This window comes from Archocentrus centrarchus, chromosome 14 (assembly GCF_007364275.1).
Source record: "Archocentrus centrarchus isolate MPI-CPG fArcCen1 chromosome 14, fArcCen1, whole genome shotgun sequence".
NCBI classification, from domain to species: Eukaryota; Metazoa; Chordata; class Actinopteri; order Cichliformes; family Cichlidae; genus Archocentrus; species Archocentrus centrarchus.
The window spans coordinates 136,020-153,745 of NC_044359.1; the positions used below are offsets into that span (position 1 = coordinate 136,020).

Here is a 17,726-nt window from a genome sequence, read left to right on the forward strand (position 1 = left end):
ATCAGCAACAAAAACATCATCTTAATCCACAGCCATTTCTGTGCAGTGTTCCCAGATTCTTACCTGCACAAGTGGGTGGGGACTTCGATGTTGATGTGTCTGGTTCTGTTGCAGCACCTGGAGCCTACTTTAGAGTCTCTGCCCCCTGTCAGCTGATGTTAGACCCTAAAAGTGGGCAGTTCTTCTACACTGACACATCCTTGCAGGCTCAGCGAAAGATGTTGCTGGATCCAGAAACTGGTCAGTTCTTCCAGGTGTTCTTACCTGCAGCTAGCTCTGTCTCCAACACCACCATGTTACCAGTGTGCTGTTTTAACCCTGCCTCCCCTGTGTTAAGCCCCACCCCTACCGTGTTCCAGGTGGGCAATGCTAACCCCACGCTGGTCTCAGTGATGCCGTTCAAACCAGTGGTGGGTGTGTCCACAATTTATGGCCCCTCCTACCTGCCTGTCACTGTGATGACATCACACCCACAGCACAGTGATGATATCACATCACTGGTTGTCTCTGATCACTGATTGCTCATTTGATATTGATTTCTATTTGTTTGCACTCTGACACAGTGTTTTATTTTTATGTATTTTTTTCACTGAAGCATCACAAACACACGAGAAGCTGATCAATGGAAACATTTATTGATTACCATGAAAACAAAAAATTTGTTCAACGAGAACAAAACAAACTGGAGTCAAACTGGGAGGTATACTGGGAACCAGTCTGTCAGACAGTACTCTAATCAATTCATGTCTCAACTTATATTCAAAATTAATACTGATTAATATTGATCACTGTCTTTCAAACCAATCCTCAGTCATAAAGATGTTTTCTGAGTTTTCTGATGTTCGTTTTTATGCATGGACACAATGTTTTTTTGGACAGAAGAGATTTCACCTAAACCTCCATCCTTTACTCAAACTCTGAAAACATGAGTGAAAGGATAAAATAATGAAGTGGCATCATGATTAAGTCATGTGACTAAAGTGCATGCCAACATCTCCTAAATCAGACCTGTTAAAGTTGTGTGACCTCCTGAGATGTGTTCTGACATTTTCAGGGGTCTGTTAGAAATTACCAAATCAGTTTTACACCCACTGCAAGAGTCACAGTCTAAACATAAATCTGTATTTGTTCAGCTTGATTGTTCCTGTTCTGAGCATCAGTATCATGGAGCACATCGTTGTTTAAAAAGAAAAAAAAAAAAAAAAACTAAATTCCTGTTTTAAAAATGACTCAAAAAGCACCAAATCTGGACCCAGCAAGGGCCTCAAACTCTAAAAATATTCACAGTATGAAGGTAAAATTTTACTTCATTTAATATGTTATTGCATTAAGCCAGCTGATGGTATGTGTGTGCACGTGTGCATGCATGTGTGTGTGTGTGTGAAGTTTCTCACATGTTAATGGCTTTATAAAGTCTCGGAAAGATCTGAATCTGTCTGGTTTCCTTCAGTGGTGCAGCCATCTGAACAGGAGCTGCTCACAGACAGTTCAGCAGACTCAGAAAAGACCTGCTTTTATTTTGAACGTGTATGAATAGCAGCTCCCTGTGGCTGCATCCCGCAGGAACCTGACTGCAGTTCATAAAAATGAGTCACTGCACACCTGGAACCTGTGTCCCATAAAGCTTTGGGCTGAGCTCATAAGAAGGAAATTAAACTCAGGGACTGCTGGGCCAGGCTGTGGGCTGGGTTTTAGTTACAGGAAAAGCTGTGATGTCACAAACTTCTGGTCATATTGATTTATGAAAGTGAACAGAGGGAACTAAAGACTGCTGATAAACAATCACCTGGAAATGTTTATCAGTTTAGAAACATAACACATGAGATCACAATAGTCTCAGCTGGGACTGATGACATCATCATCATCACATCTTGGTGCTGGGCAATTGAGTGCCATCTTCCTCTTCTTCTTCCTCCTGTTCAGGAGGCAGTGGGTCATCGGATGCCCTGAAACCTGTGAAGGAGGGGCTGATGGGAAACCGCCTGAGCCAGTGAGTCCGTCTGATCACGCCCATCAGGAAGGGAAGGTCATAGGAAGAGGAAGAAGAGGAGGAAGAGGAGGAGCTCCACTCAACCAGCCCTCGCTCCTCTCTGGTACCTGATCAAAGAAGAAGAACATTGTTCAATTTCAATTCAGTTTATTTATATAGTGCCAAATCACAACAGTCATCTCAAGGTGCTTTATACTGTGGGTAAAGACCCTACAATAATACAGAGAAAACCCAACAGTCAAAACGACCCCCTATGAGCAGCACGTGGTGACAGTGGGAAGGAAAAACTCCCTTTAAACAGGAAGAAACCTCCAGCAGAACCCAGCTCAGGGAGGGGCAGTCATCTGCTGAGAGGGGGGGCTGAGGGGAGAGAGACAGGACAAAAGACATGCTGTGGAAGAGAGACAGAGATTAATAATAATTAGGGGTGGGACTTTAACGTGTTAATTTCGATTAATTAATTACGGGGAAAATAACGAATTAAAAATTTTAACACATTTTAATCATACTTTGCACCGTGGAACATTTCTCAGTGCACGAGTTTCAGGCATACAGATTATATCGACGCACGATGTCAAAAATTCAGGGGCCACATCGTTCAAAGGACCCGGCCCACGTAGACCTCGAAGCCCACGAAGACCGCAAAGGCCGGAAGTGAGCGGCTAGCCTTCATATCAGCATCACCTGCCCTCACCTCTGTCTAGCTCATGTCGCCTAGCAACCGTGAGTGCGAAGCACAGCTGTGTAAAAGCAGCTGTTAAACGGAGAACGAACTTTTTCTCCTTTTTGTGGTTTAATTTTAAGTCTTTATTCAAAATAAGCTGTTAAAACAAGCATAACACATTTCAGCATCAAGGAATACAGCTGAGCTAATGATTAATTTCCAACTATATTAAGTGAGACATTAATGTTGAATAAAACTATCCAGTTATGATGCTTAACTTTAATTTCAGGAGTTTGCTTATCACAGGAGCACTTCTGCCCTTGTTGGTCTGTGTAGTAGACTGGTGGGAAAATAAACAAAATTTTGAAGTTTAAGCTTATGTATATTGATTCATTCATCAACCAAACTTAAATTAATATTTAACATGTTAAATATTTAAATGCGATTAAAATGCGATTAATTTCGATTAATTAATTACAAAGCTCCTAATTAATTAGATTGATTTTTTAATCGCGTCCCACCCCTAATAATAATTACTAATAACACTAATGATTAAATGCAGAGTGGGGTGTAAACAGAGTGAAAAGAGGTGAATGAAAGGACACTCATGAGTGTGCCTGTGTGTGTGTGTGTGTGTGTGTGTGTGTCGGGGGGGTACCTGGGATGGTGTTGTCAAGACAGAAAGCCAGAAAACCTCCAACAAACATCTCAGTGGAGAGAAGAACGGTGAGGATCTGATCGAGTTCGGAAACACCTGAAACACCAGAAAGAACCATCACCATCACTGTAATGAAGGTAAAAGTCAGAGACAGGCATAGGCATAGGAATTGGGGGGGGTCATGCCCCCCAATATTGGAGACAGGCGCATTTGTCCCCCCCAAAAATTACACCGCGGAGGAAAAAAATGCTAATGAAATCTTTAACTCGTGTGCCTTTATTCTGAAGGTGCAACATAGTGTCATGTTGCTGCGCTCCCCCCACCCCCTTCTGAACGGCTCTGAGTGTTTGGGAGGCGGAGACAGCGGCAGGAGTCAAACTCTTTTGAATGAGGTAAATGTCTGTGAGAATGTTGCCATGAATATGGCTTATTTATAACATCTTGTTGTCAGTTTACTTTCATATATAGAAACCAAATCTTTTTGGTTCAGTCTTAATCCTGGGATGTTCACTTGTCCAATATTTAATTGCTAACTTTGCCTAGAAGTTAGCTAAACTAGCCAAAATGTTGTATCTCATTTCTGCACAATGTCCTCACAAACAAAAAGGCTGAAACAGCAGCAGAACTTACTTTGTTTTTTTAAAAAGAGTGATATCACTGTGAGTAACAGTCACACAACACAAGGGAACACCTGATCATAATTCATCAACATGTACGACAGTATATTAGATATGTATAATGATATCTTATCAGGAGAATGGTAGTACATAGAGCAGGGCTCTTCAACTCCAGGCCTCGAGAGCCGGTGTCCTGCAGGTTTTAGATGTGTCTCTGCTTCAACACACCTGAATCACATACAGAAGTCATTAGCAGGACTCTGGAGAACTTGACTGCATACTGAGGAGGTAATTCAGCCATTTGATTCAGGTGTGTTGGATCAGGGACACATCTAAAACCTGCAGGACACCGGCTCTCGAGCCCTGGAGTTGAAGAGCCCTGGCATAGAGTAATGACTCACTTGAAGCAATGAAAGGTGGAGAGGCTGAAGAAGCTCCAACGAGGTCTTAAATTAGTTTAGTGAAATATGTATTAGCTTCTTATTACTTTTAAATATAAAACTAAACAGTTTGATCATGAGAAGAACTGGTTCAGAGAGAGGAGAGCCAGGTGGAGCTTCAGCGTGTGAGGTCAGCTTTTAAAAACCATATTAATTATAATAGATCCAGAAAGAACAGGTGAGGACGGATGTCAGGTTTTTTTTTTTTTTCCCCCAGATAAATTTTGAATGTTTTCATTATTTCCACAGTACTTTTAAGAGTATGGGTTAGGTTATGTTTAAGTTGCCAGGTGCTGTACAACACTCCACTAGAGTTGGTGAAATGGTTCTCCATAGTGACCAATAAGTGGATTTTTTTTTTTTTTTACCTCGTTTAGTATAAAATGAGTCACCTTTAGGTTCAGGAGCTTTGCCTCTTCTCTGAAACCATTTTGTATGTTTAGGAGCAGCAATGCAGCACAAAGGAGACAGGAAGAGGAGAGGGTGGTACAGGGCTCGAGGTGAGGTCTTAAAATAAATGAGTGAAAACTTTTAATGTAAGAGTTAGGTGATGCTGTAAACAGAGTTGACAACGTATGAGATATAATGTATACATCTTACGGCTGGGCAATAAATCAATAATATGTATTGCAATAGACATGTGATCAATATAGCATTTTTTTAATGCTTTGCTCAGAGTATTTACGGATATATCAGGTTTCCGATATGTGTCCCTTTCGATAGTAAACTCATTCCTACGCCCTCGGAGACAGGTAAACACTCAGCCAGATAAAGGACAGTAAAGTATTTGTAAAACAGAGAAAAACCAGCACGTCCAGTTAATTTCTGCCCTGGTGTCTGAAGGAGTATTGATGATGATGATAGTGAAACAGTTCTTTAGAGATGAAGGAGGAAAATGGATCTTCCAGACTTAGTATATTATTGTGAAGAATATGATCTGTGCACAAGGTGTGATGTAAACATCTCTGCTGTTTTGGTATCAAAACAACATTTGAAATGTCTCTACGTTCCCCGTTCCTCCTGGCTGACTCACCCTTTCTCTCTTTTGTATCTCTCTCCTCCCTCTATCTTTGCTTCAGGGGTGGAGTGTGTAGATGGTCTCCATTCTGCTAATCACTCACCTGATCCACATCATTCACAGCAGAGTGTGCCCAAAACTTAAAAGGCAGACATTTTGCATAAGCGGACACCAGCAGCTGAAGAAAGAGCAAAGGCTGGGAGTGTTTATGCAGTGTGTGAAAGTGTGTGAAGAGCAAAAAACAGGAAACCGACCATTTTCCCATTTCCTTTCTTTTTCTTTTTATTTCAAAGGGGGAAAAAGAAATATAATTTGTTTTACATTGTATGGATTTGGAGTATAAAATGAAAAAAACCTCAGTTTTTCATTTTTTTATTATGTATTTGGAAAATGGAAAAACTAATGACCAAGAAGTAGACAGACCCGAGTCAAGGAGCCCTGGGGAAGTTTTGTTTGCCAACAAAGAGAAGACCTTTTAAAACTGTTTAAAACTGTAAATAAAACTCTTCTAATTTCACCTCTGCACTTGTGTACAGACCTTAACAGCAGCCAGTGGAGAAAAAATCAGGACTGAAGTTTCTTAAAGAATCTTTCTTACTGATGCTCATCGGATAAACATTCAATTCTCAAACACAGCAACTGTTTGTGGCAACCTTACGTCACATTCATGTATAGTCATCCTTTGCTATATTGTGGTTCTCCTTCATCGCTATCAGTACTGCACAGCAACATAATTCATCATCTTCATCATTTAAGTTGTAGTATACTTCACTGGTGAGTACCAGGTAGGTTTAAGAATGTAGAACGTGTTTAATATAATATAGAACGTGTCGTCTGTGACACAACGTACTTCAAAAGTGCCGCCTTTCATGGACTAACAGTAACAGTTACTGTAATAACCCTTTACTGGGTGTGAAACACAGCTTTCAGAAACTGTTTGAATTTTTCAGATAGGCCAAATGGTTGGGTAATTACAGTAGTCTCTGGAGCTTGAAAAAGGCGACTGGACTTCTTTTTGTTTCTTGAAGACGTTTCACCTCTCATCCGAAAGGCTTCTTCAGTTCTCAACCAAATGGTGGAGAGACCCAGGTATTTAAACCCCTGTGGGCGTAGTCCCCTGGAGGTGGTTATGACCCTCTATTGATCATGTGCTTGAACACATGTGCCCAGGTGTGAAGGGGGCGTGGGTCATATTTAATCAGTGGTTCAGTGGATAACTGAGAATCTACACAGACATATTGCCTTGCACTTTGGGAGGAACACCCTTCAATTGGTGCGGGAGTATGAAAGGGACTCAAGAAAGCTAGCGGACTACAGGAACCATCTTCGTTTCAACTTGAGATGCAGACAGTCCAGACTGGTTCCCAAGAGTTTGCACCTTGGGTCCACAGTAAAAGGACATAGAGCAGACCAAATTCTATGGAGAGCACAGAACCACCTTTTAAGTGAAAGGATAAGACAGGTCCATTTCACCATAGATGCACTCCAGAACAAAATCCACCAGACTCAGCAGAAACTCTCATCACTCTTACCTCACACCATCGCAGAAGAAGTTTCTACATTTGTGGACAAAGCCCAGCTCGCACAACACATCAAAGGCAAGGAAAGACAACTACGTAAATTTCAAACTCTGCAAACCAAGGCATACCATTCATCTGTTAACAAACAGGACGACACGATAAGCAATGGAAACCAAGGAAAGTGGGTGAAGAACCTATCAGACAGGGTCCTCACCAAACCAGAAGAAAATGTGCTAGCCAAAGGACTCAACTTTGCCATAGCCCCACAACAGCTTCCTATAGTAGACCTCATCACAGCAACAGAAACCGCTATAAGAAATAACAAACTTTCTCATCCTGTAGCAGAACAGATCAGGATGAAAGTTTCAGCCACTCTCTCCAGTGCAAGACTTCCTCCATCCAACCTCACCATTCAGGAGAAGAAGGCCATCACAGCCCTAAGCAAGGATCAAAACATCACCATACTGCCAGCCGACAAGGGGAGGTGCACGGTTGTGCTGAATTCATCGGATTACCACAACAAAATTACTACACTCCTCAGTGACAACAATACTTATGAGGTCTTGAGACGTGATCCCACAAGCAACTACAAGAAAAAAGTTGTTTGCTGCCTGCATGTCTGTGTAGATTCTCAGTCATCCAGGTCATAGTAGTCTCTGGAGCTTGAAAAAGGCGACTGGACTTCTTTTTGTTTCTTGAAGACTAAGACAAAAACTGGTTCATCCCAAGGACAAACCCGCCAAACACAAGATCAGCGATGTAGTGTATGCTGTTCAGTGCAGTGAAGAGTGCTCGGACCTCTACATTGGTGAAACCAAACAGCCTCTTCACAAACGAATGGCACAACATAGAAGAGCCACCTCGACAGGACAAGATTCAGCAGTACATCTGCATCTGAAGGAAAAAGGGCACTCTTTTGAGGATGCCAATGTTCACATTTTGGACAGGGAAAACAGATGGTTTGAAAGAGGAGTGAAAGAAGCCATCTATGTCCACTGTGAACAACCATCATTGAACAGAGGAGGTGGATTACGTCACCAACTTTCCCCCGCTTACAGTGCTGTCCTGAGCTCCCTTCCCAGACGTCTCAACCCCCATTCACACCTTTGTTCCAGTGACCTCAATAGGCCACAGGAAACAATGGAGCGGAGTCCTAAATTGGTTTCAACTGAAACCACTGATTAAATATGACCCACGCCCTCTTCACACCTGGGCACATATGTTCACGCACATGATCAATAGAGGGTCATAACCACCTCCATGGGACTACGCCCACAGGGGTTTAAATACCTGGGTCTCTCCACCATTTGGTTGAGAACTGAAGAAGCCTTTCGGATGAGAGGTGAAACGTCTTCAAGAAACAAAAAGAAGTCCAGTCGCCTTTTTCAAGCTCCAGAGACTTTGCTGCCTGCAACAACTTGAAAAGGAAAAAGCCATTGACCGCCCCACTTACTACCGCCTGTACCCTGGAGAAGCCACTCCATGCATTTATGGACTCCCAAAGATCCACAAAGAAGGAGTCCCACTTCGACCCATTATCAGCAGTATAAACTCGGTCACCTACAACATTTCCAAACACCTCGCCACCATCTTATCACCGCTTGTTGGCATCACACCCCACCACATTGAAAACTCTACAGATTTTACTAACAAGGTCCAGAATCTTGTACTGGATCCAGATGAAACCATGGTGTCCTTTGATGTGGTTTCACTTTTCACTTGCATACCTACAACTGAGGCAGTGGAGACCGTCAGAAGACGACTACAGGAAGACGATTCCTTACTGAACAGAACCAGCTTCACCCCAGATCAGATTTGTGCACTTTTAGATCTCTGCCTTACCACAACATATTTTAAATAAAATGATGGATTCTACAGACAGAAGCATGGATGTGCCATGGGCTCCCCAGTGTCTCCCATTGTAGCCAACCTTTACATGGAGGAAGTGGAAAGTAAAGCTCTTGGTTCTTTCAAAGGGAAGGCACCTAGCCACTGGTACAGATATGTAGATGACACCTGGGTCAAAATCAAAACCCAAGAAGTAGAAGCCTTCACTCGTCACATTAACTCAGTGGATAAATACATACGTTTTACCAGGGAGGACACCAGAGATAACAAGTTACCATTCCTGGACTGTGCGGTGCTTATCGAGGAAGATGGAAGCCTCAACATTGAAGTTTACCGGAAGCCCACACACACAGACCAGTATCTCCTCTTTGACTCCCACCACCCTCTGGAACACAAACTTGGGGTGATCAGGACCCTACAACACCGTGCGGAAAGTGTTCCCTCTAAGGCAGAAGGGAAGCATAAGGAACACACACACATTAAGAAAGCCCTCAAAACATGCGGTTACCCCAACTGGGCCTTCATCAAATCAGCTAAGATGCACAGGAATGAAGGCCAAACACAAACTACAGAGAATGGGAAGGACAAGAGGAACAACATTGTCATCCCATATGTGTCAGGCTTGTCAGAGAAACTCAGAAGAATTTTCTCCAAGCATGACATCTCAGTATACTTCAAACCAAGTCACACCCTAAGACAAAAACTGGTTCATCCCAAGGACAAACCCGCCAAACACAAGATCAGCGATGTAGTGTATGCTGTTCAGTGCAGTGAAGAGTGCTCGGACCTCTACATTGGTGAAACCAAACAGCCTCTTCACAAACGAATGGCACAACATAGAAGAGCCACCTCGACAGGACAAGATTCAGCAGTACATCTGCATCTGAAGGAAAAAGGGCACTCTTTTGAGGATGCCAATGTCCACATTTTGGACAGGGAAAACAGATGGTTTGAAAGAGGAGTGAAAGAAGCCATCTATGTCCACTGTGAACAACCATCATTGAACAGAGGAGGTGGATTACGTCACCAACTTTCCCCCGCTTACAGTGCTGTCCTGAGCTCCCTTCCCAGACGTCTCAACCCCCATTCACACCTTTGTTCCAGTGACCTCAATAGGCCACAGGAAACAATGGAGCGGAGTCCTAAATTGGTTTCAACTGAAACCACTGATTAAATATGACCCACGCCCCCTTCACACCTGGGCACATGTGTTCAAGCACATGATCAATAGAGGGTCATAACCACCTCCAGGGGACTACGCCCACAGGGGTTTAAATACCTGGGTCTCTCCACCATTTGGTTGAGAACTGAAGAAGCCTTTCGGATGAGAGGTGAAACGTCTTCAAGAAACAAAAAGAAGTCCAGTCGCCTTTTTCAAGCTCCAGAGACTACTATGACCTGGATAACAGAGAATCTACACAGACGGTAATTACAGTAATTCAAATTTACTTTGATCAGCCAGCTCAACGGGGATACGCTCAGTGTTAACCAGCTGTTCACAGCTAACAGGGGCAGATAACGGCTCCTTCAGCGGTGATCGCCTGTGTTAGAGGGTTAGGAGCATATGAAGTTTTTATAAGAGTGTGGGAAAGGTTAATAAGAGAGTGGGAGAGGTTAGTAAGAGAGAGGATAAGTGAAGCCAGATGATGGAAAGATATCCATCATCATACCTGCTGTGTGTAGAGCCAGTTGATAGCTGGGGGCAGCTATATCAACTGGATCTACACACAGGTAAACAGAGACTCACCTGTCTGGATGGAGTTGGGGTGTGAGTCAAGATATGTCGGCAGTGTCAGACCAAAGAACATCGAGAACCCGAGAACAAAAAGATTTCTGGACGAGTTCAAATCGACCAGCTGAAGGTTTGACAGACCAACAGCTGTGATCATGCCTGAGAGACAGCAACACACCTGGATTAGCGTGACACCATCACACCTCTATGAACACCTGTTACCTGAGACTCACCGAACAGCGTACAGAACATTCCTCCCAGGATTGGGTCGGGCAGCGAGGCAAACAGAGCTGTGAACTTCCCGACAGTTCCCAGCACAAACATGATGCCGGCGCCATACTGCACCACCCGCCTACTACCCACCTGCACAAAGGGTGAATGGTTCAAACATTCCAACACAAATGAACACCTGTGATTTCACTGAGAACAGACAAACATAAACATCCCTTTCAGGGGGGGTGGTTACCTTGGTGATGCCAAGAACACCTATATTTGGACTGGAAGAGGTGGAGCCATTTCCTGTCCCCAACAGACCTGCAATGATGCAGCACACACCCTCCATGAAGATGCCCCTGAAACAAACAAATAAGAAATAACAGACAATGAACACCTGTTTGGCCATGGAGTATGCCTCATAATGCATTTTACTGTTTCACCTGTTGATGGCATGGACAGGAGGGGGCGTGGCTCCAGACAGGCGAGCACAAGCATAATAATCTCCAATTGACTCCACAATGCCCGCCATCGTTGCACTCAGCATGCCCAACACTCCAGCAACTGTTACCACTGGCAACCCCCACTGGCCTATCAGAGACCAGAGAGAGACATAGGAAGTCAGCGAACATCATCATCATCATTATCTCAGTTGAGTGTGTCTTTCCTTTAGGCTCAGTGCTGTAGCTTTAAAGGGTTATAAACAGATTTTTCAGGTGAGATATAACCTGAGATTATTCACATGAAGTCAAATGTAACCATAGGCGTAGGAACCAATACTGGAGACAGGCGCATTTGTCCCACTCATAAATTATACCGTGGAGGAGAAAGTCCTTGATTTTGAAATCTTTAACTCGCGTGCTTTTATTTTGGAGGCGCAACCTAACGTCATGTCACTGCGCTCCCCCGCCCCCCTCTGAACGGCTCTGAGTGTTTGGGAGGCGGAGACAGCGGCAGGAGTCAGAAACTCTTGAATGAGGTAAACGGTCTGTGGGGAATGTTACCACGAATATGGTTGTGTAAAACCATACGGTTGTTTACACAAGTTTTGCGTGCTCCGGCACCTGTTTGTCCAATTATTAAATGCAGGACTGTAAAGCGCAACAGCAACACTGTTGTCAGTGAGGCACACAGCTTGTCTAGTAAATGTGAGCGGTATCACTTTTATTTATTTATTATGGTTATTATTATTTTATCGATATTTATTTTTATTTATTAGATTTTGTTTTTCTTGGCCAAACAAACAGAGTTTCAAAATGAATAGGCATGTTTTGATAGCTGTTTTTTTACTTAAGGTTGATATTAAAAAGTGAATAGTTTGTTCATTACATTATCTCTGAAGGTTCTTTAATGCCAGAATGGTGTTTAATTAAAGAACCAATTCTATTGTCAGTCAACCTACATAAATGCATTTTTGACTAGTATTAAATGTTTTTGACCCATAAAACATATCCAAATTTGCACTTGTGTGCACTACTAAATTATTTTTGTGCTACTGAAATATTTAGCTTACTAGTAACAGTGCGGCCATCTGATAAACTAAGCGTACAGCCCTGGAATGACATGGTCATTGTACTTGATAAAAGACTCAAGCCATGATTGGTGGTTTGCCCATGTCTTGCGATTATAAAACATATACATATGTAAATTATACATGCAATAATATAGGTGTACACAACACTGTTTTTCCAAGAAAAAGAAGTAAAAGATCAAATAAAATCTTTTAATGCTCAGAGTATTTAATGATCTGTCAGGTTTCTGATATGTGTCCCCCAATAGTAAACTCATTCCTACGCCCTTGAACATAACATAAAGTGTCTTCATAAAGTCTTTCATAAAGAAGTACCCCACCACCTCCTGTAATCCCCCCCACCCACACTTGCTCTGGTCCCTTCAGAAAAAATTAGTGTAAAAGGCGAGTTATGAAAAGATTGTTTGAAGCCATCAGAGTCCATTAACAAAAACAAATTTTTCTCTGACAGAAAATTGAAGCTTCTGTTTTACTCACTGTGATTTTTCAGCTTTCATGTGTTAGCTTGAATGTAAATGAAACCATTAAAACAGTAAATGTCCTAAAATCACACCAACTAACTGACCAATCAAGGCAGCAGCAGACAAGCTGCTCGCCTTTAATGGGAAGTAAACTTCCTGTTTTTGTGAATGCAGTCTGGTGGAGAAAATTACTTTTTTAAATGGCATCAATTTAACGCCCCACTGATGGAGCTGTGTCCCACCTGCTGCAGGTAACTCAGTGGCTGTGGGTCAGAACCTCAGAGAAACTGAACTGAGCCAGCTGAGAGGAAGCAGCTTTTTATTCAAACAGGAGACATAAATACTCACTAACAAACAGTCAGTGCTGAAAAAAAAACTCACCACGGTGGGCAGCAAAGCTGTAGCCTTTTACAGTGGCTTGCAAAAGTATTTATACCCCTTGAACTTTTCCATATTTTGTCACATTACAACCACAAACATAAATATATTTCACTGGAATTTAATGTGAAAGACCAACACAATGTGGTTACAATTGTGAAGTGGAATTAAAATTATACATGATTCAAAATATTTTTTACAAATAAAAAAACTGAAAAGTGCGGTGTGCAAAAGTATTCAGCCCCCCTGAGTCAATACTTTGTGGAACCACCTTTTGCTGCAATTCCAGCTGCAAGTCTTTTAGGGTATGTCTCCACCAGCTTTGCACATTTAGTGACTGAAATTTTTGCCCATTCTTCTTTGCAAAACAGCTCAAGCTCAGTCAGATTAGATGGAGAGCACTTGTGAACAGCAGTTTTCAGATCTTGCCACAAATTCTGGATTGGGTTTAGGTCTGGACTTTGACTGGGCCGTTCTAACACATGAATATGTTTGGTTTGAAACCATTCCAATGTAGCCCTGGGTTTATGTTTAGGGTCGTTGTCCTGCTGGAAGGTGAACCTCCGCCCCAGTCTCAAGTCTTTTGCAGACTCCAACAGGTTTTCCTCCAAGATTGCTCTGTATTTGGCTCCATCCATCTTCCCATCAACTCTGATCAACTTCCCCGTCCCTGCTGAAGAGAAGCAGCCCCAGAGCATGATGCTGCCACCACCATATTTGACAGTGGGGATGGTGTGTTCAGAGTGATGTGCAGTGTTAATTCTCTGCCACACATAGCGTTTTGCATTTTGGCCAAAAAGTTCAATTTTGGTCACATCTGACCAAAGCACCTTGTTCCACATGTTTGCTGTGTCTCCAACATGGCTTCTGGCAAACCACAAACAGGACTGTTTATGGTTTTCTTTTAACAATGGCTTTCTTCTTGCCACTCTTTCATAAAGACTACATTTGTGCATTGCACGACTAATAGTTGTCCTGTGGACAGATTCCCCCACCTGAGCTGTGGATCTCTGCATTTGGTCCAGAGTCACCGTGGGCCTCTTGGCTGCATCTCTGATCAGTGCTCTCCTTGTTCGGCCTGTAAGTTTAGGTGGACGGCCTTGTCTCGGTAGGTTTACAGTTGTGCCGTACTCTTTCCATTTCTGGATCATGGATTGAACAGTGCTCTGTGAGCTTGGGAAATTTCTCCACAACCTTCTTCCTGACCTGTCTGCTGTGTTCTTTGGACTTCATGATGCTGTTTACTCCCCAATATTCTCTTAACCAACCTCTGAGGCTGTCACGGAGCAGCTTTATTTGTACTGAGATCAGATTACACACAGGTGGACTCTTTTTAGTCATTAGCAGTCATCAGGCAACTTCTGAATGCAATTGGTTGCCCTCAGAGAAAAGGGGGCTCAATACTTTTGCACACCACACTTTTTAGTTTTTTATTTGTAAAAAATGTTTTGAATCATGTATAATTTTTGTTCCACTTAGCAATTGTATACCACTTTGTGTTGGTCTTTCACATTAAATTCCAGCGAAATATATTTATGTCTGTGGTTTGTAATGTGACAAAATATGAAAAAGTTCAAGGGGTATGAATACTTTTGCAAGCCACTGTATTTATGTCACTACAGAGCATGATGCTTGGATTGGGAAGAAGAGCAGCAGCGCCAAAATGATGAGTAAAATCTCAGAGAAAAAACCTGGTTATAAACCTGTTACAGGTGAACATCTGGAGCAGTAGCTCCTGTGATCAGTTGGTGTCTTACATGGGTAAGGCATCCTGAACCAGGGTGATGATGTCATAATATCCCCTCGGGCATCGGTGCGACCTTTGTGTCCATAGACATCAGGGTCATTGGGCAGCAGGTCGGTCACAGTGAGGACATAACAAACGAGCCACACCAACATGATGGCGATGATGATCTGAGTAAGGGTGGAGAAAACATTAAAATGGCATCATCACTGACATCTACAGCTGATTTGAGTTTATCTTTATTTACAGGAAACATCTTGAAGATCTGCACTCTGGTGGACCGCAGGCCTTTCTTCCTGCTGTACATGGGAACAGGAAGTGATGTTGCTCTCAGGTATTGTGCAAACAGTACGATCAGCAAAATACACCTGCAGAGAAAGAGAGATGCCTGTGTGCCTGTCTGATATCTTACATTCGTGGATATGTCGTTTATTACAGCAGAACAGAAACAGGTGTGTCAACACAGGTGCTCACACAGGTGTGCTCACACAGGTGTGTCCAGGTGTCTCACAGTGCTGAGAGGCCCCAGTGGGAGCCTGCTCGGTCTCCAGCGGTGGTGAAGACTGAGAGGCCGATCAGTGAGATGGTTGGCGTAATGGTCAGCGGGCCGATGTATTCCAGCAGTAACCCGGGTAACCCACACAGACCAATCACAAGCTCCACTAGGCTGGACACAATGATGGCACCCTGGATCTGCAAACAAACACACAAGTCTGTAAAAAGACAAGAAAAAAAAGTTGCTCCCCACACACGACTTGAATCCAACACTGAGACACTGGTAGTTTAATCCAGCAATGGAAAACATGTTCCTGGGTTTGTAGAACTGACTTGGGACTCAGAGGTCAGAGATCCCTCCCTGACGGACCAAAAACCTCTCAGCTCATGAAGACCATGAATTGGGTCGTGAGAGGATAAACCTCTTGGGGTCCAGCACAACAAAGCTGGACTTCATGTTAAGGACCTGGTACCCCACAAAGGGTCCTTGCAGAAGGTTCAGGACCATTGCAGAATTCACATCAGTGCTACTGAATCAGGTTCCACCATCAGCCAGAGTCAGAAGCTTTCTCTAAGATCTAAAGTCCCAAGTCAGGCCCACAGGATTCTGACAGACCAGAAAAGCATTGTCCAGAATCCTGGTGTCAGAGCCCCTGAGACACTTTCAGAACTAGTTCAGGTTCAGGTCAGGCTGCCCATCCACCCGGACTCACCTGGACCTACTAGTAACTACTGGCTGAGGAAGGAATGATCATACCTCTCTGATTCGAGGCTGCCAGATGTGTGAAGTGTTCAGAGGAATACTCCAGTTCCCATAAATCTCTTCTGTAGATGAAAAAAAAAAAAAATCACATGATCAAGCCCCTGCTTTTTATTTAGAAAAACTGGCCAAAATCAATCAAAGACTCTCACCTTCACTGGGACATCGCCACCTGTCCAGACCGAGGATTGCCTGAGCAGGAATCAGGAATGCAAAAGCACTTGCCTGAAAAAGAGGAAGTCTACACACACATGCACACACACACACACCTGTTAGACTCATCCCACTCACCTGACTGCCTCAGACTCACCTGACTCTCTCAGACTTACCTGACTCCCATGGTGGTCTGAATCAGAGTCGTGATGCCAACTGTGGTGAAAATGGTTCCAATCAGTTGACTGATGGTGTTTTGGTCTCGACCAACACACATAGCCTCAGCCAGAAGAAATGGCACAGCCACTGTTCCACTGAAACACGTCAGGTAATGCTGCAGACAACATACAGCAGGTAACATTCACCTTTTCTGTCAAAAACTTCAATCTGGAGACAACAAGGCAGAAAATAAACCCCTCAGATTCTAAAAAGTTTTCCGTCTCTGCAACGGATTCCTTCTAACACTAAGTGTACCTCCACGCCTGTGCTTGCTGTGCAGAGAATTTTAGCTCCCAGAATGGATCGCTATAGCCACAGTTTGCTAGTGAGCACCGCCATTAGCATTAGCAATTGTTCGGTACCGGAAGGACCCCTTCCCCTTCAAAATATTTTTTATAGTTTAATCCCCGATTAGTGACTAAATATAGACCTGCAGTAGAAATGCATTTGGGAGAATGCTTGTGAATATCATTGCAAGATTATGTTCACACAGTCCCCAGTTTTTCAACATAAACACTGATAACACAACAGCAACAGGCAGCTGTTTTACGTGCAGTCTGTCTGCACAAAGAGGCTGAGCCATTATAGAGATGGTAAGCTCAGGTGGAGCATAAGTAAATGTTTTTCTAGCATCAAAAAGAAGCTTTTTCCCCCCTGTAACCACCATTAAACCTTTACTGGGAAACAGCTGGAGGTCCTTCATCAACCACTTGATCATCAAGTGAAGAAAAGAGAACTTTGTAGCTGCTCCAGCCACCCTGTTTGTTTCACACAGGGAAAAACTGCAGTCCATCCATTCATTCTCTTTCGCTTATCCTGTTTAGGGTCAATTTAGAGTGACCAATTAACCTAACCCCAGTAACTGCATGTCTTTGGACTGTGGGAGGAAACCGGAGTACCCAGAGGAAACCCATACATACACAGGAAGTACATGCAAACTCCACACAGCGAGAGAGAGGCTTGGGACAAGATGGAATCTAACCCAGGCCTTCTAGATGTGATTCTAACTGTGAGGCAGCAGTGCTAATCCCCGCGCCACCACATTGCCCTAAAAAACTGCAGTACGGAAGTTAAAATATGCAGATGAACTGTTAATACGAAAAAAGTATTCCTTATCCAATTACTCAGGTAATCAATGGAATAATCAATAGAACAGTCGATTTCTAAATTAATCAATAGTGGCAGCCCTAATGAAATTTGCAACATGCCATAAGCCAATGCATCACCTTCTCACACATTCAGATTAGTGTTGTAGTACTCGAGATCGGTCTTGGTCTCGAGACCG

General features: G+C 43.2%; 1 protein-coding gene across 1 annotated transcript in view; it reads right to left on the reverse strand.

The window, feature by feature from the left end:
• Positions 1–616: 616 nt before the first annotated feature.
• Positions 617–17,726, reverse strand: part of slc23a1 (solute carrier family 23 member 1) — a 58,909-nt gene continuing 41,799 nt past the window's right edge. The window contains exons 3-14 of the mRNA XM_030746894.1: positions 16,399–16,556; positions 16,222–16,310; positions 16,067–16,134; positions 15,326–15,507; positions 15,062–15,182; positions 14,828–14,984; positions 11,144–11,291; positions 10,954–11,059; positions 10,721–10,850; positions 10,503–10,646; positions 3,313–3,408; positions 617–2,097 (exon numbers count right to left, since the gene is read on the reverse strand). Of these exons, the coding sequence (XP_030602754.1) occupies positions 1,865–2,097; positions 3,313–3,408; positions 10,503–10,646; positions 10,721–10,850; positions 10,954–11,059; positions 11,144–11,291; positions 14,828–14,984; positions 15,062–15,182; positions 15,326–15,507; positions 16,067–16,134; positions 16,222–16,310; positions 16,399–16,556 (1,632 nt within the window). The 3' untranslated portion in view covers positions 617–1,864. The remainder of the gene's footprint in view (positions 2,098–3,312; positions 3,409–10,502; positions 10,647–10,720; positions 10,851–10,953; positions 11,060–11,143; positions 11,292–14,827; positions 14,985–15,061; positions 15,183–15,325; positions 15,508–16,066; positions 16,135–16,221; positions 16,311–16,398; positions 16,557–17,726) is intronic.